This window comes from Dromiciops gliroides, chromosome 5, assembly GCF_019393635.1.
Source record: "Dromiciops gliroides isolate mDroGli1 chromosome 5, mDroGli1.pri, whole genome shotgun sequence".
In the NCBI taxonomy this organism is placed as follows: Eukaryota; Metazoa; Chordata; class Mammalia; order Microbiotheria; family Microbiotheriidae; genus Dromiciops; species Dromiciops gliroides.
The window spans coordinates 110,813,624-110,837,023 of record NC_057865.1 but is presented as its reverse complement, the minus strand read 5'-3'; the positions used below and the strand labels follow the sequence as shown (position 1 = coordinate 110,837,023).

Here is a 23,400-nt window from a genome sequence, read left to right as displayed (position 1 = left end):
AGAGTTTGAAAACCAACAACAAGGACACCGTGTTGGAAGACAGTGTAAGGTCATGGAAGGTAGTGAGAACCCAACAATGGAATCACGGCTTCTTCTATCTTCTAGTTCTGTGGTCTTGGGCACTTTTGAGCCTCGGTTTCCTTCTGTGTAAATTTCAGGTGATCATTTGTGCTCTACCTACCTCACAGGGTTGTTGTGAGGATCCAGTGACATGTGAAGCACCCTAGAAATATGAGTCATCTTGGGGGTTGTCTATGTCCTTTACAGATGAGACTGAAGAAACTGTGAAAGATAGAGGGCTTGTTTCTGTTTTACCTTTTCATCTGCTGGTGATTGTTCGACTGGGGGACTGGCCAGCTGTCAATTATCCTTGCTTGGGTGGCCGCTCTGCTCTTCTTAGGCCACTCGACAAAGGCTTTGTGAGAAAGCATAATAAGTAGATCAAAAGGTTGTTAAGTGCCTTCTTTTCAGGCTCCCTAGAAGTAAAATGTGGAGAAATGCCGCTCATTTCTGCTACAGGTGCAGATTTGTGTGTTAGAAGAAAGAATGCTGCCTTTGGGACTCTACAAAAATAACAACAAAATCAATTCAAGAAGCTGTATTTGTCCAGCATCTGCTACATATCAGGACTGTGCTGGGTACTTGGGATACAAAGACAAAAATAAAAATAATCCCGACCTCCAGGACCATCAACCTCTGTGGGGGAAGTATTATGGTGCCCATTTTCAGATAAGGAAACTGAGCCCAAAGAAGTGACCTGATCTGCCCAGGGCCACATGGTAGTAAGTGGCAGGCAGAGTCCCTGGCTCCAAATCTAGTGTTCTTTCATTACACCCCACCCCCCAAAAAAGTCATTTAAAAATTTGATTTAGTATGCATTTGAGTTGATTCTCCCTTCAAGGCTTCCTTCTCTCTTCCCTTCTCCAGCTGTTGACAGCTGCTGTGCATTGTCAGAAATCCGCTCCCCCCCCTCCTGCCCGTCCGCCCCGCAAAAATAACAATGGGGGACGTAGATAATTACAGAGGAAAATGAATGGTGACTGCATTGCCCCTGTGAAACAGTGAACCTGCCCTTCGAGAAAGGAACACTTGGGACATCCCCTCAGACCTTAGGACAGCCCGGGTCGCTCTAAGGAGTGGGTCGTCGGGAACTTGTACAAAGAAGTTTACCACAATCTGCACAGATCTGCTCTGGCTACAGTGGGAAACACTGGTCTTCTGCTCAAGGGATAGCGAGATTGCTAACATTGCCTGCTGTAGGACGGGGCTCCTCCCCGCAAGCCCAGAAATCGCTAGCTCTGAAAGAGATATTTCCAATAGAAGAAGGATCATCCTCAGTGATCGCTGCTAGGGAGATGAGACTGGAAATCTCTGCTTAAAGCACTAGCTATGGGATTTGTACATTTTGTAGCTGGGTGATGTCATGGCAGGGTGGTGCGATGGCTAGAGCACTGATTTGCAGGAAGACTTGGGTTCGACTCCTCCCTCAGACACTGGTTGTGTGATGCTGGGCAAGCACTCAATCTCTTTCATCCTCCTCTGTAAAATGAGGGGTTGGTCTTGACACCCTCTATAATCCCACCTTCCAGCTCTAAATCTATGATCCCAAGTCGGGGGGGGAGGCATCCTGTAGGAGTCCCAGCTGTTTGGAACTTGGTAGAAATCAATTTGGTAGAATTCGACGTTTCTTAAAGCCCCTCCTATGTGCAAAGCGCTGTGCTGGAGACAGGAGACAAAAGCAGTCTTTGTTCTTAAACTAGCACCAGCTCAAGTGGAGGAAAGCTAACAGGGGCGGGCTGTTTACTAGGAGATGGCATACCAAATGAGGCTTGAATCCTCGAGGCAGAGGGAGGCGGAAATGGACCCCAGGCACGAGGGGCAGGCTGACATCGGAGATGGGATAGAGTAGTAACAGGTCAGTGTGATGGGAAATACCGTGTGGGCAAGGGGGTGCTATGGAGAAACCCCTGGAAAGAGTTTCCAACCGGATCGTGGGGGCTTGAAATGCCAGGATGAGGAGTTTGCATCATATCTTAGAAGTGAGGATCTGAGGATGGGCTCGGGCCAGAAGGCGGCTCTCTTGCCACATCAACTACATTCAGATTTAAGGAGTCGGACTCCACCAGGGGCCTGGCGTTCTTGTGCTGTGGCTTAGTGGGACACTCGGACTGTCAACTCAGTATTGATAGCTGATGGTATTAGATGTTGGGTCATGGCATGTGCTGTGCTTCTGTTAGGGTCTGATGCGGATATGAGTGTGAGTGTGGGGGTGCCTTGCTTCCATTCTCCCTCTTCCTCTTTGCCTTCCACCTACAGTCTCTCCATCTCTCCATCTCTCCCTGTCTCTGTCTGTCTCTCTTTGTCTCCCTCTCTCTGTCTCCATCTCTCTGTCTCTCTCTCTGTGTCTCCCTGTGTGTCTCTTTCTGTTCTCTGTGTCTCTCTCTGTCTCTGTCCTCTGTGTCTCTCTCTGTGTTTCTGTGTCTCTCTCTGTCTCTCTGTCTCTCTGTCTCTCTGTCTCTGTCTCTCTGTCTCTGTCTCTCTCTGTGCATTTATTTATTTAGGGCCAAAGGCTCATCATTCTATTGCAGCTATTAATGGAGACATCTGGAGACTACAGCAGCCATATGTCAGAGTGGCTCCCAGACTCCTAGCCCAGCTGCGGGAGTTAGGAGCCCCGAGTGGCGCGCAGACGCTTGTCTCAGGCCCGCCATCGTGCGACGCTGGCCAGACTCTTCAACTGCCTTAGGAGAACAGTTTTTTCTCAGTTGATAGTACCGCTCAAAGGTATGGGGAGGCAGGGGTGTGAGTGGCTCGAGAGGGAGGGGAAATAACAAGCTGACATGCATGTCTCCTTGAGTGCACATAGAGCAGGGGTCCCGATGTTTGTCAGGATGAGGAAGGAAGCCTGGTACAACAGAAAGAGCATTGGATTTCATGCCAGAGGACTTGGGTTCGAATCACATCTCTGATGCTTGCTACCTGTGTGACCTAGGGCAAGTCACCTAAGTTCTCTGGTCCTCAGTTTCTTCATCTTTGTTACTGTTCAGTCCTGTCCAACTCTTCATGGACCTCCTTGGGGTTTCTTGGCAAAGATACTGGACTGATTTGCCATTTCCTCTCCAGATTGTTTTACTGGGGCAAACTGGGTTAAGTGACTTGCCCAGGGTCACACAGCTAGGAAGTGTCTGAGACTAGATCTGAACTCAGGAAAATGAGTCTTCTTGACTTCACACCTGGTGCTTTATTCACGGCACCACCAAGCTGGCCCTTCCTCATCTTTAAAAAAAAATGCTTTAAGTGACCTCTAAGTTCTCTTCCAGATCTAAACCAATGAGTCTCTAAGCTCACCTGTTGCTCACCTTAAAATGCAGTCTGAGTGGGAGGGGATTGGCAGAGAAGCATGATAGGGGACAGGGATCACAGAGGAACCCTGCTATGATGAGAAAGACAACAGGGGATCTGGGGGTACCGGGGTTTGTACAGAAGCCATCCATGCTTCAATTGCTTCTGACAAGAACACGCCCCCTGCTGTCAGAAATGTCTAAGGGGTGCATGAAGTAGAGTGTGGCTCGGCCACAGCTAACTGGCTGCTCCTGATCCTCCAGCTGGGACATAGATAGACGTGCACACATGTAGAAAGCGTCCCTGTCTTCGGGCACACGTGGAGGAGCACGAAGCCTTTTCCGCACGGGGCTGTGCCAACTTCAGGCTTCCGGGCTGACAGATCCGTGGAGCTGGGACATGACTCCATTTCCTTCTTGAGATTCACTGTGGCTCTCATAGATTAATCATGAAATGTCCCATGTGCTCTGCTTCTGGCTTTACTTCACAATACAGCTGTAGCGTCTTGGAGGCCAAGGGCCCACTTCCCCCTGTACCCTGTCCCTCTGATGACGGTCTACAAGCCAGAGCTGTCTGGCAAGTCTTTGAAGGGCAACCAAGGGGAGAAGGGGATTGGGCTTCTTGGCCCCAGAGGACAGATGTGTGAGTATTGGGATGACACAGAAGACGGGCAGATTTAGGCTTAGCATAAGGAAAAGCTTTCTGAAAACAGAGCAGTTGTCTTTGTACCTAAGAGACTTAGAGTCAAGGAGTTCTTTGTTCTGTTTTGTTTCTCTGGGGGCCAGACGTGGAATTTCATCACTGTTGGGAACTGTAGTTTCGCCTAGGATTTCTAGAGAGTTGTCTCGGGTCCTGAGATTAAGTGACTTGCCCACAGCCACATAGCTAGGATGTGTCACAACTATAGCTAAGATCCAGGTCTTGCTGTCTCTAAAGGTAAACTCCTCTCCACTCCATCCATCTGCCTTTTGCCTTGCATGTAAGTGAACTGTTACTTAGAGCCTGTTGACCTGACTTGAATGGAAAGTTCCGAGGGTACCAATGACAAAGTGGATGGTTTCTGGCCCCTTTGGACTCAGTGAAGCTGGACCTCAGACAAAAGATATGCCACTCATTGCAGGGTCTGCAGTTAGAGTCTTTCCAACTTGGAGCTTCATAGAGGGCCGTCCCTCCCAAGAAGAGCTTTCTGGGACTCAGGATCATTTCTATAGCAGGAAATTGGAACAGAATTGTTTGTGTTCAGTCATTTCAGTCAGGTCTGCCTCTTTGTGACTCCATTTGGGGTTTTCTTGGGAAAGATACTAGATACTCTAGCTCATTTTACAGATGAGGAAACTGAGGCAAAGAGGGTTAAGCAACTTGACCAGGGTCACAGAGCTAGTAAGTATTTGAGGCCAGGTTTGAACTCAGGTCTGCCCAGCATTCTATCCACTGTGCCACCTGGCTGCCCCTAAATCAGAATAGTACTTTAGTAAAGCTCATCTCTCCACGTATCAGAAGTCGTGGTCATCTAAAAAGGAACAGTCCTGAACTGTGTCTTTATGCTAGCAAGGAAGTGTTTGTTACATAAACTTAAAGGGCTAAAAGACCTTAAGGGAGAATGTTTACCTGAGTTTAAAGAAGCTATAACTTAGACTTTTCCTTCAACATGGAGAAGGTGCCAAATAGAGTAGTGACCTGTCATTTAGGACAGCAGAGATAGGCTGTGTGGTACAGTGGCTAGAGTCAGGTAGACCTGGGTTCAGGTCTTGCCTCAGACATTTACTAGTTGGGTCACCCATGGCAATTAACTGAACCTCCCTGAGCCTCAGTCTTCCCCTCTATAAAACTGGGACAACAATAATACCTCATAGGATTGTTGAGAGGATCAGGAAGTAAAGGGTAAAGTGATCTGCAAACTTAAAAAAAAAATTGACTTTTCCTTCTTTTGCAATTAAAAAAAAACCTCTGAATTTAACAAACACTAAATACAGTGTAGATTTCTATATGAAGTAGAACAGAAAGGAGAGGATTCTACATGACCTTATGTACAACCTTTAAAGCAGAGCTTCTTAAATTTTTTTCCACTCTCCACCCCTTTTTGCTCAAGAAATTTTTACACGACCCCGGGTCTATAGGTATATAAAATAGGTATACATAACCTTTTACTGTTGCCAAATTTTTCTCAACCCCCCACATTCAGTTACATGACCCCATATGAGGTCACAACCCACAGTTTAAGAAGCTAGAATTCAATAAAGGATGATGAATCATTATAAAAAGTAGAGTTCTTGGAAAAGAACTTGATCCTTTCTGCTTCCTTTTCCCTATACTTTTGAGATACTGGATCCCTTTGGTGCATATAGGATTATAGATTGAGAGCTGAAAGGAACTTCAGAAGCCATTTAGTTCAAACCCCTCATTTTTTTTTTTTAGTGAGGCAATTGGGGGTTAAGTGACTTGCCCAGGGTCACACAGCTAGTAAGTGTTAAGTGTCTGAGGCCGGGTTTGAACTCAGGTCCTCCTGGATCCAGGGCTGGTGCTCTATCCACTGCGCCACCTAACTGCCCCCAAACCCCTCATTTTTTGCAGATGAAGAAACTGAGGCCCAGATGTATTAAGTAGTTAGTTCAAGGTCATGCAAGAATTCATATCCTCTGACTCTCAATCGAGCATGATTTCCACTGAGTCACAGGCCTTGGAAGGACATAGCATTGCTTGGAGCAACATCAAGTGTGCCTTTATTTTGAGTAGATTATTGATGCTAAAGTAGATTGTGTTAAGTGGGAAATGCTTTCTATTGTACTGTTGTCTCTGGTCCTTCTCCCTTGTCATTTGGGTTGGTCAGAGTTCCTTGGCTACTGCTTTGATCTGAGTATCAACCTGTGGTGCAGCCATTTAGTGTGTGAGTTCACTTAAAATTGCAAACTTAACTCCAACCAGATACAATAATATGTAAGTGAGGGTGGAAGGCAATAAAGAAACCATCTTTGCCACCTCACTTTGTGGAATAAGATTTTCAGAAGCTTACATTATGCCTGTCTTTTTCTAACTTTTATATACCTGGGGCAGGATAACCTACACTGGCCAGGAGGAAATTTTCTGGGATCAAGAATTTGGGGTAAAAGCTGACAATGCTATTGGAAATTGTGCCTGTTGTGGTGGTGGCTATTTTAATGAGTTATCAGATGAACTGCAATGCTAATAAAATTTAACAAGCATTTATGAAATGCCATCTTTGGGCACAGCAGAAAGGGGTATAAAGATGAATCTGATTAGAGTCCCTGCTCTCCAACTAAACATTGTTTGTGCAAAGCCAAATCTAGTTCTGCTACTTCCCTTTGCAAAATACATTGAGACTATACATCCTGAAGACTGATGTTCAAACTAGGTCATCTCCTGTTACAGGAAATCTATCTAGAAGTAGTGAGCAGAATTGCTTAGCCAGACAACCAGTCAGTGAAGGAGGATGCCCACACCACTGTGCTAAGTACAATTATCCCTTCCACACCGCAGGGATTCAGGGGCACAGCACCCCCTCGATCTGGAAAATCCATGTAAAATTTTTTTAGCCCTCCCTTCGTACCAGAGAAGAAGTCTGATTTTTTTAATTTTTCTTGTATGGGGTGTTTACAGTACTGTATTGTAAAATTTGGCTTAAGTATTTGGTCATAGGCTCTTGTGTTATCTGCCAGCCACATATATATATATATACCTGGGGTCGTGTAAAAATTTCTCCAGCAGAAAAGCCTCAGGAGAGGGAAAAGTTTAAGAAACCCTAACCTAAACCATGATTCAAAGCAAACAGATTTAGCACCTGCTGCACTGACCATACCATAAAGTTGTTTGTTTGTTTGCTTGCTTCTTTGCATGTCGTAACCCCACCTTTCCCAAGGTGTCTTCCTGATAATGTCTGTGACAAAGCACCATGGCCCAGGAGCAAAGGACACTGGACTTGGAGTCAGAGGGCCCGGATCCTAGTGCTGGTGCTGTCACTTCTCGGCTCACTTCACCTTTCTGGGCTTCGGTTGGACTACATGCAGGGGGACCTCTCAACCTTTTCTCTACCATGGGTTCCTTTGGAAGATTCCCACCCCGCCCCCTTCTTAGAACATTATCTTTAAATGCACAAAATAAAGGATGACCAAGAAAACCTGAAGTAGAGTAGTAAAGAAAACAAAGTCCCCGCCCCCCGGGTTAAGAACTACTGGACCCCTGAAGTCCCTTCTAGTTCTCAATCTATCATCTCCTTGTGATCCACCGAAAGGCTTGAAACTGTTAAAAATCTAGCAGGGCAGAGTCGTAGCCACCGTGTAAGCATCAATGCCGGATTTGCTGATCTCAGCTCAGCATTTTAACAAAACACTAAAAACACTCAAGTAACATTTTGCTGATCTCAGCTTCCCCAAGTATTTTGGTATTTCACATAAAACCCATTTACATGAACTCTATTAAAGTCTTAATTCCTTGCGGCTGAATTTGGGCTTGGCAATCTTGCCTGTTCCTATCACTTGCACCAAAATGGCCCAAAGATTGTGACTGACTGGAGCAAGTGGAGAAGAAGGGTCCATGGGGACAGCCCCCTCTGCCTCTGGCACTAGGCACCTGCTCGGAGCAGGCACAGGGGGCTTCAGCATCGCCTTTGTGTTCAGTGGCAGGTTCTGTGTAAGGCGAAGAGTCACATTCAGGAACTGGAGCAAACGTTGGATAATCTGCTGAAGATGAAAGGTAACCATGCACCAGAGTGCCCCTTCCCTCTCTCCAGAGTCAAGCCTGGCTCTGCTTCTCAGTCACTTGGGGCTTGGGTCTGCATAGATGGGTTAGAGTTTCACTAAATGAGAAACAAAGGTGAGTGGCCTGATCTGGGCTCCTCGGGGCCATCTGGGATGGGACAGCTGGATGTGGCTGAAGGGCCAAAGGAGCACTCTGGGGTTCTTTGTCAGCCAGTGGCAGGAGGAAGAGGAAGAGGTGGAGGAGAATCTTTAGATAGGCTGGGGATGGGTTGGGAGAGCCCAAGGGCCTCTTCTAGCTCTAAGGTTCCTTGCTCTATGATCCTACCCATTTCTTGACTTCTTAATTCTTTGCATTCTCATCACCGGTTTTGCAAGTCTTCCTCCCTTCCCTCTGGTGTCCCTCGTGTCTAGAAGAGGCAACTGTCCTCAGAACCCCCTTAGGCTTGGGTCATGGATTGGCAGACTTCCCATCTGGGCAGCAACATCTCTTTCCAACTCCTTCCCTTCTTTCTGCCAACAGAATCCTTCAACCTGGAGGATGGAAATGCATCCACTTTAGAGGAGGTCAAAGAAGAGTATGCCAGGATGTACTCCAATAATCACAGGTAAGGCCCTGTAGGGCTTCCCAAAGTTTTAGGACATTGTACAAACATTTCTGAAGCGCCGACTACACACCGAGCGTTGTGCTGGATTATGGGAGAGACGCTAACTTGAGATCTCTGACTCAAGGGACTTATAGTCTAGCAAGGGGAAATTACAGACCCCTATAAGCTTGGTACCATTATTGCCCAACCAAAACAGCCTCCCGGGGAAGCTAGATGGCGCAGTGGATAGAGCACCAGCCCTGGAGTCAGGAGTACCTGAGTTCAAATCCGGCCTCAGACACTTAACACTTACTAGTTGTGTGACCCTGGGCAAGTCACTTAACCTTCATTGCCCTGCCCCCCAAGTCCCCCCCAAAACCCAAATGGGGCCATGAAGAGTCAGACAACTAAAACAACCAACTTAGGGTACTAGGGAAGACTTCCTGGATGGCTTTTGAATTGAGCTTTAAAGGTGGCTAGGAATTCAATAGGTGGAGATATAAGGGAGACTGTTCCAGGAATGGGAAGCAATGGAAATGAGAACACAGGAGTGGGTAAGTATGGAACCTGTTCAGGAAAGAAGAACAAGTCACTCAGTCTGACTTGAGCAGAGTATATAGGCCAGGGAAAGGTAGGGAGGATGGAAATCATGTAAGATAGAGAGTGTACGGTAGCCAGGTCATGAAATCTGCGCTTTAAATAGTTGACAGTAGAGTGCTACTTTTCATCAAAAAAGTGAAATGAGCAGATGTATACATGAGGAAGATAAGTCTGGTGGCGCAGGGTGAGAGGAGAAGGGAAGGGAAGGGACATTGGGAGGGAAGACACATTGGGCAATCATTCGTATGTAGTCCAAGCCAGAGGCACAATTAAATTAGGCTAAGGCATCCAAGGGCCTGAATGAGGCCTGAATGAAATGAAAGTAGAAAGGCAAGGGAGGGAGGGAAGGCTAGATGCTAGAGATGTTGCCCATCCAACACGTGCCTCTGTTTCCTTTCCCAGCATGATGTCAGAAACCATGGATGAAAATAGTTCAGCAATCTGGTATCTGATTCAAGAGTTTGACAGAGAAGTTGTGGAGCAAAAAGAAGAGGAGAGAAGAGGTGAACTCTCACACTTGTCCCCAGTTACTTCATCTCCTGACCTGATGGAATTTGAAAGGTATGCAAATGACAGCCTACGTGGCAGTGGGGGTTGGTGGTGGTGGTGGTGGTGGTGTTTGTGTGAGAGAGACAGAGAGAGAAAGGAGACAGAGACAGAGACACAGAGAGCAGACAGAGACAAAGACACACAGGGAAGGAGGGAGGGAGGAGGGGAGGGAGAGAGGGAGAGACAGAGAGAGACAGAGAGACAGAGAGAGAGAGAAACAGAGACAGAGAGACAATAAGGGTCCTAAGGCTGGATTCCTTGCTTGAATGTGCTCTATTGGAGGGAGAAGGAAAGAGTCAGGCCCTCTGGGGAGCAGCCAGAGATGCTCAGAGCAGGATGTAGCACTACCAGGCTCAGCCACAAAGCAAAAAGGTCTGGACTAGCTCTCTGGTTGGTGAAGTAGCTTATAGTGAGTCTCCCAGGTTCCTTTCCACAGTTTTCACAACTATCCCTAAAAGCAGAGGTTTTTAACCTGGTGGGGGTGGGGGAAGATATATGTATGTATGCATATATTTATATACATATGCAAATATATACACATACATACATATATACTGATTATCCACATATAACTTTATTTTCATCTAAATTGGTTTCCTTTGTAAGCCTATGTATTTTACTTATACCTTTAAAAAACATTATTCTGAGAAGTGATCACAGGATTCCCAGATAGCTAATGGGATCCATTATATGTTAATTATATCTTATCCTTTAAATAGAAAAGCAAACTGTATATAATAGGGACTTTGCAATTTCATGGGCATACTCCTCTGTTCTTCTGTGTTTATACAATTGCCCATTTTATTGGAGGGTTGTTAAAATAATAAATTAAAATAATAAAATGGAGAGGAAAAAATGAGGGGTTTGGACTCCATGGCCTCTAAGATTCTCTCAGCTCTAAACTTATGATGTATGATCTTATTACCTGCATGGTAACATAGAAAGTCAGCCCTTGGTGTCACCCCCGTTAATCCTGATGTGCAAAGCATCAGGGTAGAACATGGCCAGCAGGGGGCACCAATACGATGCTTTTGTACAGTCTTTGGGCATTTTCCATGCTCAGAAACTAAATCTATGGGCTGTCCAAAACAACTGACCTTTATTTGGAAGTACTATATCATAGAGCTACTTGTTGATGGTGCTCATGATGAAGATAGTATCTGTAATGTGATGAAGGGGTCCTTTCACCCCAGATTAATAATCGCGTTAATATTTACATAGTTCAGACTTGAGCCTTAGATCTTCCTTACAAATCCGATACACTATCCACTATACTAGATAATAGCTAGCATTTATATGGTGCCCACTCTGTGCTAGGCACTGTGTTAAGCACCTTACAATCTCATTTGATCCCTACAACAACCCTGGGAGGTAGGTCTTATTATCATCCTTACTTTACAGCTGGAGAAAGTCAGGGAAATAGAGGTTAAGCAACTTGCCCAACATCACGTGACTAGTTAGTGTCTGAGGTTAGATTCGAATTCAGGATGCCCCGCCTCCCAGCCTAGCATTCTATCCACTGTACCAACCACCTACCTCTACCAAACCACCTAATTACCTTAGCACATCTGGCACTTGATGCCCATTCCCTAAAAAACTTCTCTACTGAGCTAGGACCTGACTGAGAGGCATCTTTTAAGACAGGAGTCCTATTTTGCATATGAAGTACATAGCACTGAGTCCTCTGACATAACATAAAAGACATAAAGAAACTCCATCTCTCACTCCCTTAGTCCCTGCCTTGTTTGGACAGCTTTGGTTGGTAAGAATCTTTTCTTTGATATATTGCTTATATGTACCTGAAATCAGTGTGACTATTCTATGGGGCATTACAGACAGAGGTCAGAGGATACTTGTGTAAGATGAAGTCCCTGCCCTCATGGAGTTTATAATCACCGAGATTGAGAGAGTCAGCAAGGGTGTTCTCCAACAGCCCTCCCTGCCCTGATAGCCACTTCCCAACAATGCTCCTTACAGGCAAATCAGGTAGTTCCTTGTTTAAAAACCAGGAAACAGACCCAGACCAGGTCCAGGCCTCACCATGCTTATTCCCAGCCAGGCCAGGTCTGTGGTTTCTAGCTGAATGTCTAAGAGATGTCCTGCTTTTAGCCTCTGGGATTGGAGCAGAAAAATAAAAGGACCCCGTGAACAAGTAGGGCATCAAAATGGTATGATCTAAAAAGAATCATTCCTCCTCACTCATCCTCACCCCATCACTAAAACATCCCAAGATCTAGGGCAAAGATGGGTCTACTATCAAAAGGCAAGCCACTGTTGGGGCATTAGTCCCATCTCTATTCATGATTCAGTTAATGATCTGGGTTGAGTCATTTCATTATTCTCTGCTTCAGTCTTCCCAGAGAGAATTAATCCTACTGCCACTTCCTGTATCCACTACCCTGCCACGACTAAGGAGTATATAAGCAGGGGTGTTGTTGAAATTATTTCTCTTTAACAAGCATTTATTTTCTCCCCCACCCCCAGTGAAGAACAATAGAAATTAAGCAATCAATCTATTAACAAATATGCATAATTAAGGGAAACAAATTCCCTCATTGGCCCTCATTTTTTCATTGACCACATCGGCTATTGGCCATGTCCAAGAATAACTATCTCAATCTGCATTGTGAGTTCATCATCTCTGCCAGAAGTTGGGTAGTAGCATTTGGGGTCTTTTGGAATGTATGACCATTTGTTAGAGAGTATATTAGAAGAGACTCCTGCTGTGATGCAGGCTCTGGATTCTGACCATTCTTTCTCCTGTTTTCTTAAGTCCCTTACCATTCTAAGAATCTGTGAAAATTGTACCTCCCTGAAACATGGGCATGAGAATGAAAGTGGGGGGCAACACCTTGGACAAGTGGCTCCTTATAGGGCCCCCTAGTGACCACCCCTCCCCTTATCTTTCGATGACCTTCCTCTCTTCTAGATATCTCTATTTCTACAAGCAGACAGTGGACCTCCTGATACAGAATGGAGTTGTCTCCCCTGAGCAGGTGAACCTTCCCATCATCTCTACAGCCATCTCCCACCTGTGGCAAGAACTTCCAGAAGAGAAGAGAGGAAGCATCCTCCAGGCCTGCACTCAGAGACAAAGTGGCGTTGTAAATGCAGAGGCTTCTTGCCAGGAGGCCACATGGGCTGCTGAGGGCAGTGTGAAAGACAGTGGAGTTGGCAGCCAAGAGGCCAGTGGATCCCTGGTCTCCACTCCAGAGGAGGTAAATGGGGGGAGACCGGGATGGGTCCAGAATAGGTATCCTTTGCTGTAGAGAAAGAGGCCAGAAAACTTGTCCTGCGTGACATCAATGTGTCAAGAATGTCACTAGGACCATAGCTGATATTTGTGAGATCTCAGCACGATCACGATTCTGACTTGTTGGTTACACAGGGATTTTTTTCTTTCTAGATCTGTGATTTTATTTATATGGGATACTCTGGGTGATTCCCTCGACCAATGCAGAACAGAGACTTTTATACTCTTAGACTGGAACTTCCTGGAGCACTTAGAGGTTAAGAGACCTGGGCAGGGTCACGCAGCCAGAATAGGTCAAAGGCAACACTTGAAACCACTTTTCCATAGCTCTAAGAGTGGCTCTTCTATTTGTTATAACATGATCTCCTACTTCTGCTTTTTCCAAGTCATGTTTGACTCTTTGTGGCCCCATCTGGGCCAAAAAATACAAAAAACCAAAAAACCATGGACAGTGTGATCCATGGGGTCATGAGGAGTCAGACCTGCTGAAATGACTGAACAATGACAACCTCCCCCTGACCCCTCTACTCCACCAGTGTTGTGCCAATGGTGCCCAACAATTTGGGCCAACAGCTCCCTGAAGACTCAAGAGCCTCCTCTGATTTTTCTCTTCTACAATCCCTGCAGGTGGTAGCTGAAGAAGGGCAGCTAGGTGGTACAGTGGATAGAGCACTAGACTCATCTTCCTGAGTTCCAATCTGGCCTCAGACACTTACTACCTGTGTGACCCTGGACAAGTCACTTAATCCTGTTTGCCTCCGTTTCCTCATCTGGAAAATGAGCTCACGAAGGAAATGGCAAACCACTTCAGTATCTTTGCCCAGAAAACCCCAAATGGGGTCATGAAGAGTTGGACACAACTCGACAACAACAATAACAACGTCCAGTCTTTAGCACAGTGCCAGAGATATAGTAGATGATGAACAAATGGTTATTGAATGGATGGTTGGATGGATGGATGGATGGATGAATGAATGTGGTACTTAAATGATGGTATAGAATTTGAGGAAGGGGAAAACTCATGGTTCTAGAATGTAGGGCTTATTCTTCTGTCCCCTTATCCTCACTATATCCCCAAGTACCCTACTTGCCAGGATATGGATTTATTGTCATCCTAGGCAGACACAGAGGGGACAGTTTGAGGGTAAAGAAGAATGAGTGGTGAGGTCTCTAACTAGCTGGGAGAGCAGGACAGTTGTATTCAGGAAGGGAAATTAGACTCCATTCCTCGAAGGCCAAGCATGAGAAATAGTGAGATAAGGCATGTGGCATTATCTCATTTTAAAATAGCACTTGATAATTGCCTGCCCTGCGCCAAGTGTGGCATTTGACATCGTGCACAAAGTTAGAGTGTAGCAATGTTCACTCAGATGTCTTGTTTACTTGGACCCATCTGCTGATCAAACCTTCTGTTAAAGGGGACAAGTTGCTAGCTGGGAATCCCATGCATGCAGGCGATGTCTGTTGTGTCTTAGCAATTGAAAAGTTTTCAACAACCCAGAGAAAACAAATGCCATTCAGAACTAAGACACATTAATAGAGATGATTTAATAGATACTTTCTATTCTAACACAGTGACTCCTGCCCACAATGCAAATAATTTACTAGATAAGTCTTGGAGAGTAGCCCAAGTCTCAAAAAGGTCACACAGCTAGTAAGTGTCAGAAGCACTTGGGGACTCCTGAGCTAGAGCACTTAGGTTCTAGCCGCTACATTCACCTATAGGGTCATAGGCCTGGAGCTGAAAGGGCCACTCAGTCCATCCTCCTCATTTTAAAAATAAGGAAACTGAGGCCCACGGGGTAGAGTATCCTGCCTAGAGTCACAGAGATAGAAGTGGTAGATTTGAACTCAGGACTTCTGGCTCAAGAGCCAGTGCTATATACTGCATTGCCTAGGATAAGGCATAGATAAATAAAGAGTGAATCAAATAGCTCCTATTTATAGAGTCCTTTACAGTTAACAGTATGCTTTGCTACAATAACCTTGGAGGGGAGATGTAAGGAAAGTATTATTCTCCCCATTATTAAGATGAGAAAGCTATGGCTCAGTGAGGACAGTTAGTTGGATTGTGAATAGAGCACCAGACCTGGAGTTGGGAAGATTTGAGTTCAAATTTGACCTCAGACACTTAGCTGTGTGACCCTGGGCAAGTCACTTCACCCTGTTTACCTCTGTTTCCTCATCTGTAAAATGAGCTGGAGAAGGAAATGGCAAACCCCTCCAGTATCTTTGCCAAGAAAACCCTGAATGGGGTCACAGAGAGTCATGCACAACTGAAAGGACTGAACAACAACAAAAGGCATATGCACTGTTCTGCACCTGTAGTCCCTCACCTTTCTACTAAAAAGAGGGGGTCATGCTTCATCATGAGACCTTTGGAGTCAAGATTAGTTAATACATACATAGAGGGTGTGTTTAAGTGTTATTTTGTATATTCTTCTCTTGGTTGTGCATATGTCATTCTGCATCTATTCATCCAAGGCTTCCTAAGTTTCTTTCGTTTCTCTATATTCATGGTTTCTTACTCTGTAATAACATGCCAATCCACTCAAACACTACACAATCTATTCATTCATTCCCCAGTTGCTGCACAGACACCTTATTTCCATGTTCTTGGTAGCACAAAAAGTGTTACTGTGAATATTTTGGATCCGTATGGATCCTTTTTCTCTGTCTTTGACCTCTTTGGGCTAAATCCTCAGCAGGATCATTATGGAGCTAAAGGGAAAGTCATGTTTCCACTCTTACTCTTCTGCCCCCTCACCTTATAGGATAGCCCCCTTGTGAATGTAACTAGTCTCCAGGGCATGGCTGCATGAGCCAGAAAAATCTTAATTCTGTGGAATTATGCTACAGAAATACCAAGCACATTGGGCTCAGAAATGGATAGTTGCTCCTGACATAGGAAAATGTGAACCTTTTGCAGGTTCTTTTTGAAGATGCATTTGATGTGGCCGCAGGCGTGTCCAGTCCCAGGTAAGATAATAATAGCTAGCATTTATATAGTGTTTTAAAGTTTGCAAAATGCATTACATTTATTGTCTCTTTTAATCCTTACAACAACCTCATCCAGTAGATGCAATCCCCATTTTATAGAGGAGGGAACTGAGGCAGGTTAAGTGGTGTGCCAGGGTCACACAACCAGTAAATGTCAAAGGCGGGATTTGAACTCAGACACTTATTAGCTGTGTGACCCTGAGCAAGTCAATTAACCCTGTTTGCAACAGTTTCATCATCTGTCAAATGATCTAGAGAAGGAAATGGTAAACCACTCCCAACGTCTTTGCTAAGAGAATCACGAGTAGGATCACGAGGAGTCAGATGCAACCAAAAACAACTGAGCCACAACAAGCTGACAAAACTTTCAGCCATGGGAAGGCACGCACTGTAAAGTACCTTGTGTCACTGCTTCTGCTTTTCAGTGGTCCGAGGTGTGGGGCAGTCTAGGATGTGAGGAGCCCAGGAGAACCTGAGCTGATTCCAGGATCAATCAACGTGGATTCAGTGGCATGTCTAGGGTCATCTATGTCAGTTCTCCCTTGGGCTGGTGCTAAAATGACTCATTCCTTTATCCCTTGAGTGAGGCAACTGTGGATCTTACTCCACCCTCACCCCTACCCCAGGCTTAGACACAGAATGGGTCAAAGCCAAACTGGCCATTGTGGGCAGAGTGAGACACAACTCAAATCCTAGAATCTCAGAACTAAAGGATACCAAGTCCTCATCTAGTTCAAGCCTTATCTGAAGTGTGAGTCATTTCTACATCTGCCTAACAAGTGGTCATCCCATCTCACTTCAATTGCCAGGGAACTCACTACCACAGGAGGTATCTTCAGCCCCAATTGTTAGGAAGAACATCTTCAAACTGAACCTAAATCTGCCTCATTTTAGTGCCCACCTCTTTATTTTTCTATCATTCTTCTGCATCTAGTGACCAGCCTTCCTCTGGGGTCAAGCCACCTATTAGTGTGCATATGTCACACTAATGTTTTAGTTTGTAGCAAAGTATAAGAAATGAGTAAAGGACTGGGACATGGAGATGATGAAACCGAGACAGAGGCAGAGAGAGAACCCTTGTTACATGCTTAATATGTGCTGGGCACTGTGCTAAGCAGATAGATTGATAGAGGATGGATGGATGGACTGATAGATAAAGCATTAAGTAAATAATTAATATAGACTAGGTACTGTGCTAAGCAGTAAAGAGATAGATGGATAGAAATAAATAAATAGATGACAGATGGATAAACAGATAGAACATTTATTAATTAGGTACTTAATATATGTCAGGCACTGTGCTAAGCATTAGGATTACAAATGCAAACAAGACAGCCCCTGTCCCCAAGGAATTAACATTCTATTGGGGAAGACAACACACAGAAGAGGTATGGGAAAAGGAAAGAAAAACAACCTCAATGAGATATGGTGAGGAGCCAGCAGAGAAAAGACCAGAAAAATAAAGCCAGAGGTCACCTATCAGGGCTGTGGGATCAAGGGGTGGGGAACAGCAGCCCCTTCTGGGTAACCTGGGCCACAAGAAGGCTCTTAAAGCAGCATCCAGGAGAAAGTGTTATAGAGAAAAGGAGAGGATGGCAGTGACGGAGAAAGAAGTCTAGGAAATGCAAATAGAAGTATTAGATTTTTGGAGAATTCAAATAAAAAACCCCAAACAACTATTATCCAAATCCTGGAGTGGAGTGAAGGGGAGGCTGATATGGGATGGAAGGCTTCCTTCATAATTTGCTTCTATGGTCAGTTGTGGAAAATGCCACACACATCACTCGTTCGATGTTCTTGCTTGGGTTGTGCCCACTTGCCTTGCTTGAGAAAGACCCAGAAAGTTACTCTTCATGATGCCTTGAGTGAGCAAGGCCAGTGTCTCCTTGGGCCTGAAGACCTGCTTCATTTTTCTTATGGTTTCCCCAACTCCTTGGAGAGAGGGGCCAACAAAAGTCTGCACACTCGTTAAGGCCGGCCTGAAGGTGTCACTGGAAGAAACTCTCCTCCTCTCCCCACTTTCCCTAGAGTTTAATGATGGTAGGAGGAGGGTAAGGAGTGATTTTCAAGGAGAATTACCCTTTGTAGAGTTGACTTGCTTCTCCTTCCCTTGGCCCTTTTCTTCTCCACCAAGTTCAGATGATCTTGGAAAGCAGAAATGTATTTTGGAGAGAAAAGATTTGTGCTTCCTAGAAGATAGATGATAAATGGAGAGGCAGATGGATAGATAGATAGATAGATAGATAGATAGATAGATAGATAGATAGATAGATAGATAGATAGATAGATGGAACATTTATTAAGATGTTCATTTATTAAAATGTTATTAAGGGGGAAGCTAGGTGGCATAGTGGATAAAGCACTGGCCTTGGATTCAGGAGAACCTGAGTTCAAATCCGACCTCAGACAATTGACACTTACTAGCTGTGTGACCCTGGGCAAGTCACTTAACCCTCATGGCCCTGCCAAAAACAAACAAAAAAAGAAAGAAAGAAAGAATAAATAAAAAAACACCAAAAAACACAAACCAAAGTTGTTGGCCTCCTGACAGGAAGGGAGAGAGGTCATTGAAGAACCAAGATGAAACTAAAGAAAACTAAAAGATCTTCTCAGGAGAGATACTATTGCATCAAACCCTCAGCAGCTGTGTGGATGAAGAAACTGCCACTGCTTTATTCTGAAGATTGGCCAGGGGGTTCTTTTCCAGCAGCACATTCCTCTGTCTCCTTAGGACAGAGAGAAAAGATGATTATAGAGCTGGACTTCTTCTTGGGTCACTGTGCCAGAATGGTATGGAGTGACCTCATCAGGAACCTACAACTAGATTTAGAAGGCACCTTAGAGGTCACCTAGTCCAATACCACCACCCCCTTTTTTAACAGATGAGAAAATTTAGACTCATCTTGAGTTCAAATCCGGCCTCAGACACTTACTAGCTGTGTGTCCCTGGGCAAGTGCTTAAACCCTGTTTGCCTCATCTATAAAATGAGCTGGAGAAGAAAAATGGCAAATCATTCCAGTATTTTTGCTAAGAAAACCCCAAATGGGATCATGAAGAGTTGAATGTTACTAAAACAATGGAACAACCACAAAAGTTAAAAAAAAAAGGTTTTATGCACATTTTTTTTTCAAGCAAAGAAACCCTGGGGTTCAGAAAGTTTGCAATTTGTCCAAAGTTAATGGCTAGCAAGTAGAAGGGCCAAGATTCAAAGCCAGGTCTCAACCCACTCACTCTTCATTAGACCAAAAAAAAATAAGCAACGTTGGAGAATGATGCCAATATTCCATGATATTGCCTTGTGGGACAAGGGGAGGAGATAATGGGACTAAATATCATGTCCCTCTCTTCTGTCCAGACACTATGACCCAGAATCACAAATTTTGAATCTGGACTTGTGATTTCATGGGTGTGGGTAGCTCCTAGTGGGTAAACTCACCCTGCCTATGCAGACTGGCAACCCATCTGTCACTTGGAGCCTTTGAGGGTTGCCTAGGGCACTGAGAGGCTGAGAGACCAACCCCACAGGAGTTTATTACTGTTCTTATTGGTTGTGATGTGTACGGAACAACTCAAATTCAGCTCCAAAACAGTCTGGAATTGTGATTAATATCACGGGAGATTAAAAGGGAAGAACCAATGAGAAATAAGAGGGTTTTGCTGGGAGAAGGTTACAGAGCATGTGCTACGTACTGTGGCTCTCTTTAGCTGGAGTCTCTGCGTGTGGGAATCCCACTAGGAGCTCAGTAGAAATATTCAACTGCATCCAGCGAAAGGTAAAAAACCAAAAACCCAGGAGTTAAATGTTCTTTTTATTTTTATTGTCAGTTCACTGTCTGCAGGTTGCAGCTCAGAAAATCCAGTGGAAAACAGTCATCTCTATGTGCAGATCATCAGTTTCTTAAAAGGCCTTTTCTGTGCTAACACACAGTTGCAGCAGGTAGGACAGAGAGCAGAGCAGCGAGATCTCTGCCCCCTTGCTTCTTTCCTCGATGGGAGAAAGGGCTTTTTCAATGTATTTCATTTGCTTGCGTTTCTAGGTAGCTCAGACAGACGGTAGATCATTAGCCTTTTCATGCAAGGATCCCCGAATTAAATTCCCATTTAATGTCCCATTTTTCGGGACAAGTATCTGGTACATGGTAGGAACTGCATAAATGTTGAATGATTGAATAACTTTTTCCTGGTAACACCAAAAAGGAACCATTAGGCATTCATTTTCATTTCATTCCTCTGGGGCCCGGTTCCATTTGGAAGTGACCTAAGTCATGTGTTCTCCCGTGGAACTGAAAACTATTAAGAGAAAACTGAGAAGAGACAGGAGAGAATGCTTTCGAAAGCCAGAAAGTATTTTAAAAATTGTTTCTATCACTCACAAGGACGGAACAGTTTCATAATCTTCAGAGACCTTCTGGTGAGTAGCCTGGGGCTCCAGTTAAACTTCAGTATGAAAAACAAAAGCAAAAAGGGCCGTCCGCTTGGGTCAGATCTCTACCTTCTCGGCATAACCCGACCTATGATAGCCTGACTGTGATTGTTCTCCCGCCCTCTCCCCCATCCCCAGTCCCAAGTCAGGGTGAGGTGGAGGAACATTTCATGAAGGTTTATGTGAAATTTGCTGACATCTTAGAATGCAATCAAATGGGGGGTGGGGGGGTTAGAAGTAGAATTAAGGCTTATCCTTTTAAAAAAGCTTCCTTTATCAAGAGGTTCAAAACACTAGTCTCAAATTAGTAGTGTGTTTTGCCTGGGATTTCGATAATAAAGCACTCTCGTTGAGCCTTTAGGGACTTATTAAAAGTCATAAATTTCCCAACCTTTTATTTATTTTTAAAATATAAATCTTTTCTAAAATAGCCTAATCTAAGCAATCATCACCCACTTGTTTTAAAGATGTTTTATATAGCAAGATTTTTTTTAAAAAATCCAACACCAGTAAGGCACAATTTGGTACCTTTCTCTTGAATCATAAATACTTCCTTATTTCTTCCCCCAGAATTCTTAGCTGGTAGCAAAAAGATTTTTGCTGGTTTGGGACCCTCTACAGTAAATGACATCTTGTCCCAACCACAGCTTCTGTGGATTGTTGGAGCAAGTTTAAAAGGGCAACCTCAACTTGCCTTTTTAGAATTTCAGGCTCCCTGCCCTTTCTCTACCCAAAACTGAGGAAAGAGAGAACAAGCAGCTTCGATTTGCTTCTGTGTTCTCCCTTTCCCGGAAGAAGAAAAAACTTTCTACTTTATCATTTGGAGTTTATGATGCCCATTAAGCTTTCTCTAACAACCAAGAGAGCCGGTGTGACTTAATTTACACAAATACTTGCCTTTTCCTAAGGACCTGTTGACATGAGCTATGGTTTCAGCTCACAAACTCCTGCTTACAGTTTCCAGAGCTGTTTTCTCAGGTCCCTGTAGCATTTTAACATTCACAGGACATTTTGAATAAAATTTAAATCCAGTATTTACTCAGAGACTCAAAATTGATACATTATAAGTTGGTTTTTGTTTTTTCTTTCTTTTTTTTTTTAATTCTTGATTTTCCCCCCTCCCAATGGATTAGGCCTCCCCTAGATCCCTCTTCTTTCAAGCTTCTGCTAATGCCTCCTGCATCTGAAATCTGGTTCTTTGTCTTCTTATATGGATGAATATAAATAGTTCTTTTTGCAATAGGATCTCCTTTCTTGGGGAGTTGGAGGTAGTTTTTCAGCCTTCGATAGGGGTAGGACCAGTAATACTATTTTTTTTTTCAGTAGGACATTTTCTCTGTGTTTCCTTAGTAGTGAAGAGGGATTTCCCTTGAGTCATCTATATGTCTTGTGATCCCCATCACCCATGAAACCAGTGGGCACACCTTGGAGAAATGGTTGACTAGGGTTAGTGGTACACTCCAGTCAGAGAACAGAGAGACAATTGAGCTACAGACACAATCAAACTCAAACTCTTTGCAATGGGTCATCTTGAGCCTGAGGTTTTACCATGAGGGATAAAGCTCAGGAACTTTTCCTATTCTGGTGTCCCATTGGAGAGAGTCCCAAAAGACATTTTAGGGCTACCACAGAAGAAGTGGTTCTTTCAAGAAGGTTGGGTGAAATTGGGATGAGGCCTTCCTTCTTGGAATTCTAGTTTTCTGCCAGAAATTGGTAACCAAAGATCAAAGAAAAAGGAGATTTGGGAATAGAAATTCAGGTAGCTTTGTGAAAGAAAGGTGAAACAATGAGTTGGTCTGAGGATGGGATGGGTAGGATCATTCAAAGTAAGTTATAACCTGGTCTGGAGAGCTCAAGGAGAAAAACGTTCTCACTTTTCCCTTAATTTCTTCTACCCTGGTGTTTTGCAGGAAGCAGCCATCCCACTTGATGATGAGACAGTGATGCTGAGGTGCACTGAGACCTTTGATGATGAAGACTTATAATAGAGGAAGCCTGGGGAGTTTCCATGCTTGAATGCATTGCTGAAAACTGGCATCACACCCATATCCCCATTCAAGGGTTTCTGGGGTGGGCTTTCCTGAGAGCACTTGGAACGGTCTTAGGTTCTGACTATTTATAAAATATTTAAGAGAACATTTGTCTTGTGTTTTGGTTTGTGAGCGAACTGTGTCTTTTAGGTGGAGAGGGTAAAAGTTCTTATATACAAAGTAAAGAGATTCACATGGGTGCTCATGCACACACAACAATCTTGAGGGGCTGTGTTTGCCCTTTCCTTCCCCTCAGGATGAGCACGCACACATACACACGCACCTTCGTCAGTCTTTGCTCCAAACCCACCCAACCCCGGTAGCCAAAGTTTCATTATGAGAATCCCTTGGCTTGAGAATCACAGTAAACACACACACACACACACACACACACACACACACACGCACACACGCGCACGCGCACACACACACACACACACACACACACACACACACACACACATTCCATACTTGACCTTACCATCTGGCAGGCTTCCTGATCTGTCTAGGAAGAATAGGGGCAGGAGTGTTGTAGGCAATTGGCACTTCCAAAGGAGAGGAAATGTGAGAATCCTGAAGTGTGGTACAGGTTGTCAGCTTAGAATTTGCTACCTCTGTAAACTCTTCTTCAGTGTCCCAATCACATGCCTGGGCTATCTAATAACTATACTGTACTATACATACATATATACACATATACATATTGTGAGCAACTGAAATTAGCTTCAGACACCCCAAACGGGCCACCCCTCCCCCAGTGCAACGGTTCTCCCCAAACCTCCCTGCATGGAGGGCTCAGGAGCCCAAGCCCCACTCAGTGGGGATACACACACACACACACACAAGCCTCACACAAACACCAGCTTCCTCCGCCCAGCCCCAGCTCCAGGTGCATGACACAAAGGC

At 44.5% G+C, this 23,400-nt stretch overlaps 1 protein-coding gene across 1 annotated transcript; it reads left to right on the top strand.

The window, feature by feature from the left end:
- Positions 1-2,594: 2,594 nt before the first annotated feature.
- Positions 2,595-22,559, top strand: STRA8 (stimulated by retinoic acid 8). The gene is given in 10 exon segments (XM_043967563.1): positions 2,595-2,616; positions 2,619-2,668; positions 2,670-2,771; positions 7,923-8,049; positions 8,575-8,659; positions 9,641-9,799; positions 12,717-13,005; positions 15,970-16,019; positions 19,867-19,978; positions 22,375-22,559. Coding segments are annotated over 10 exon segments (1,071 nt in total). The 3' UTR covers positions 22,450-22,559.
- Positions 22,560-23,400: the final 841 nt, after the last annotated feature.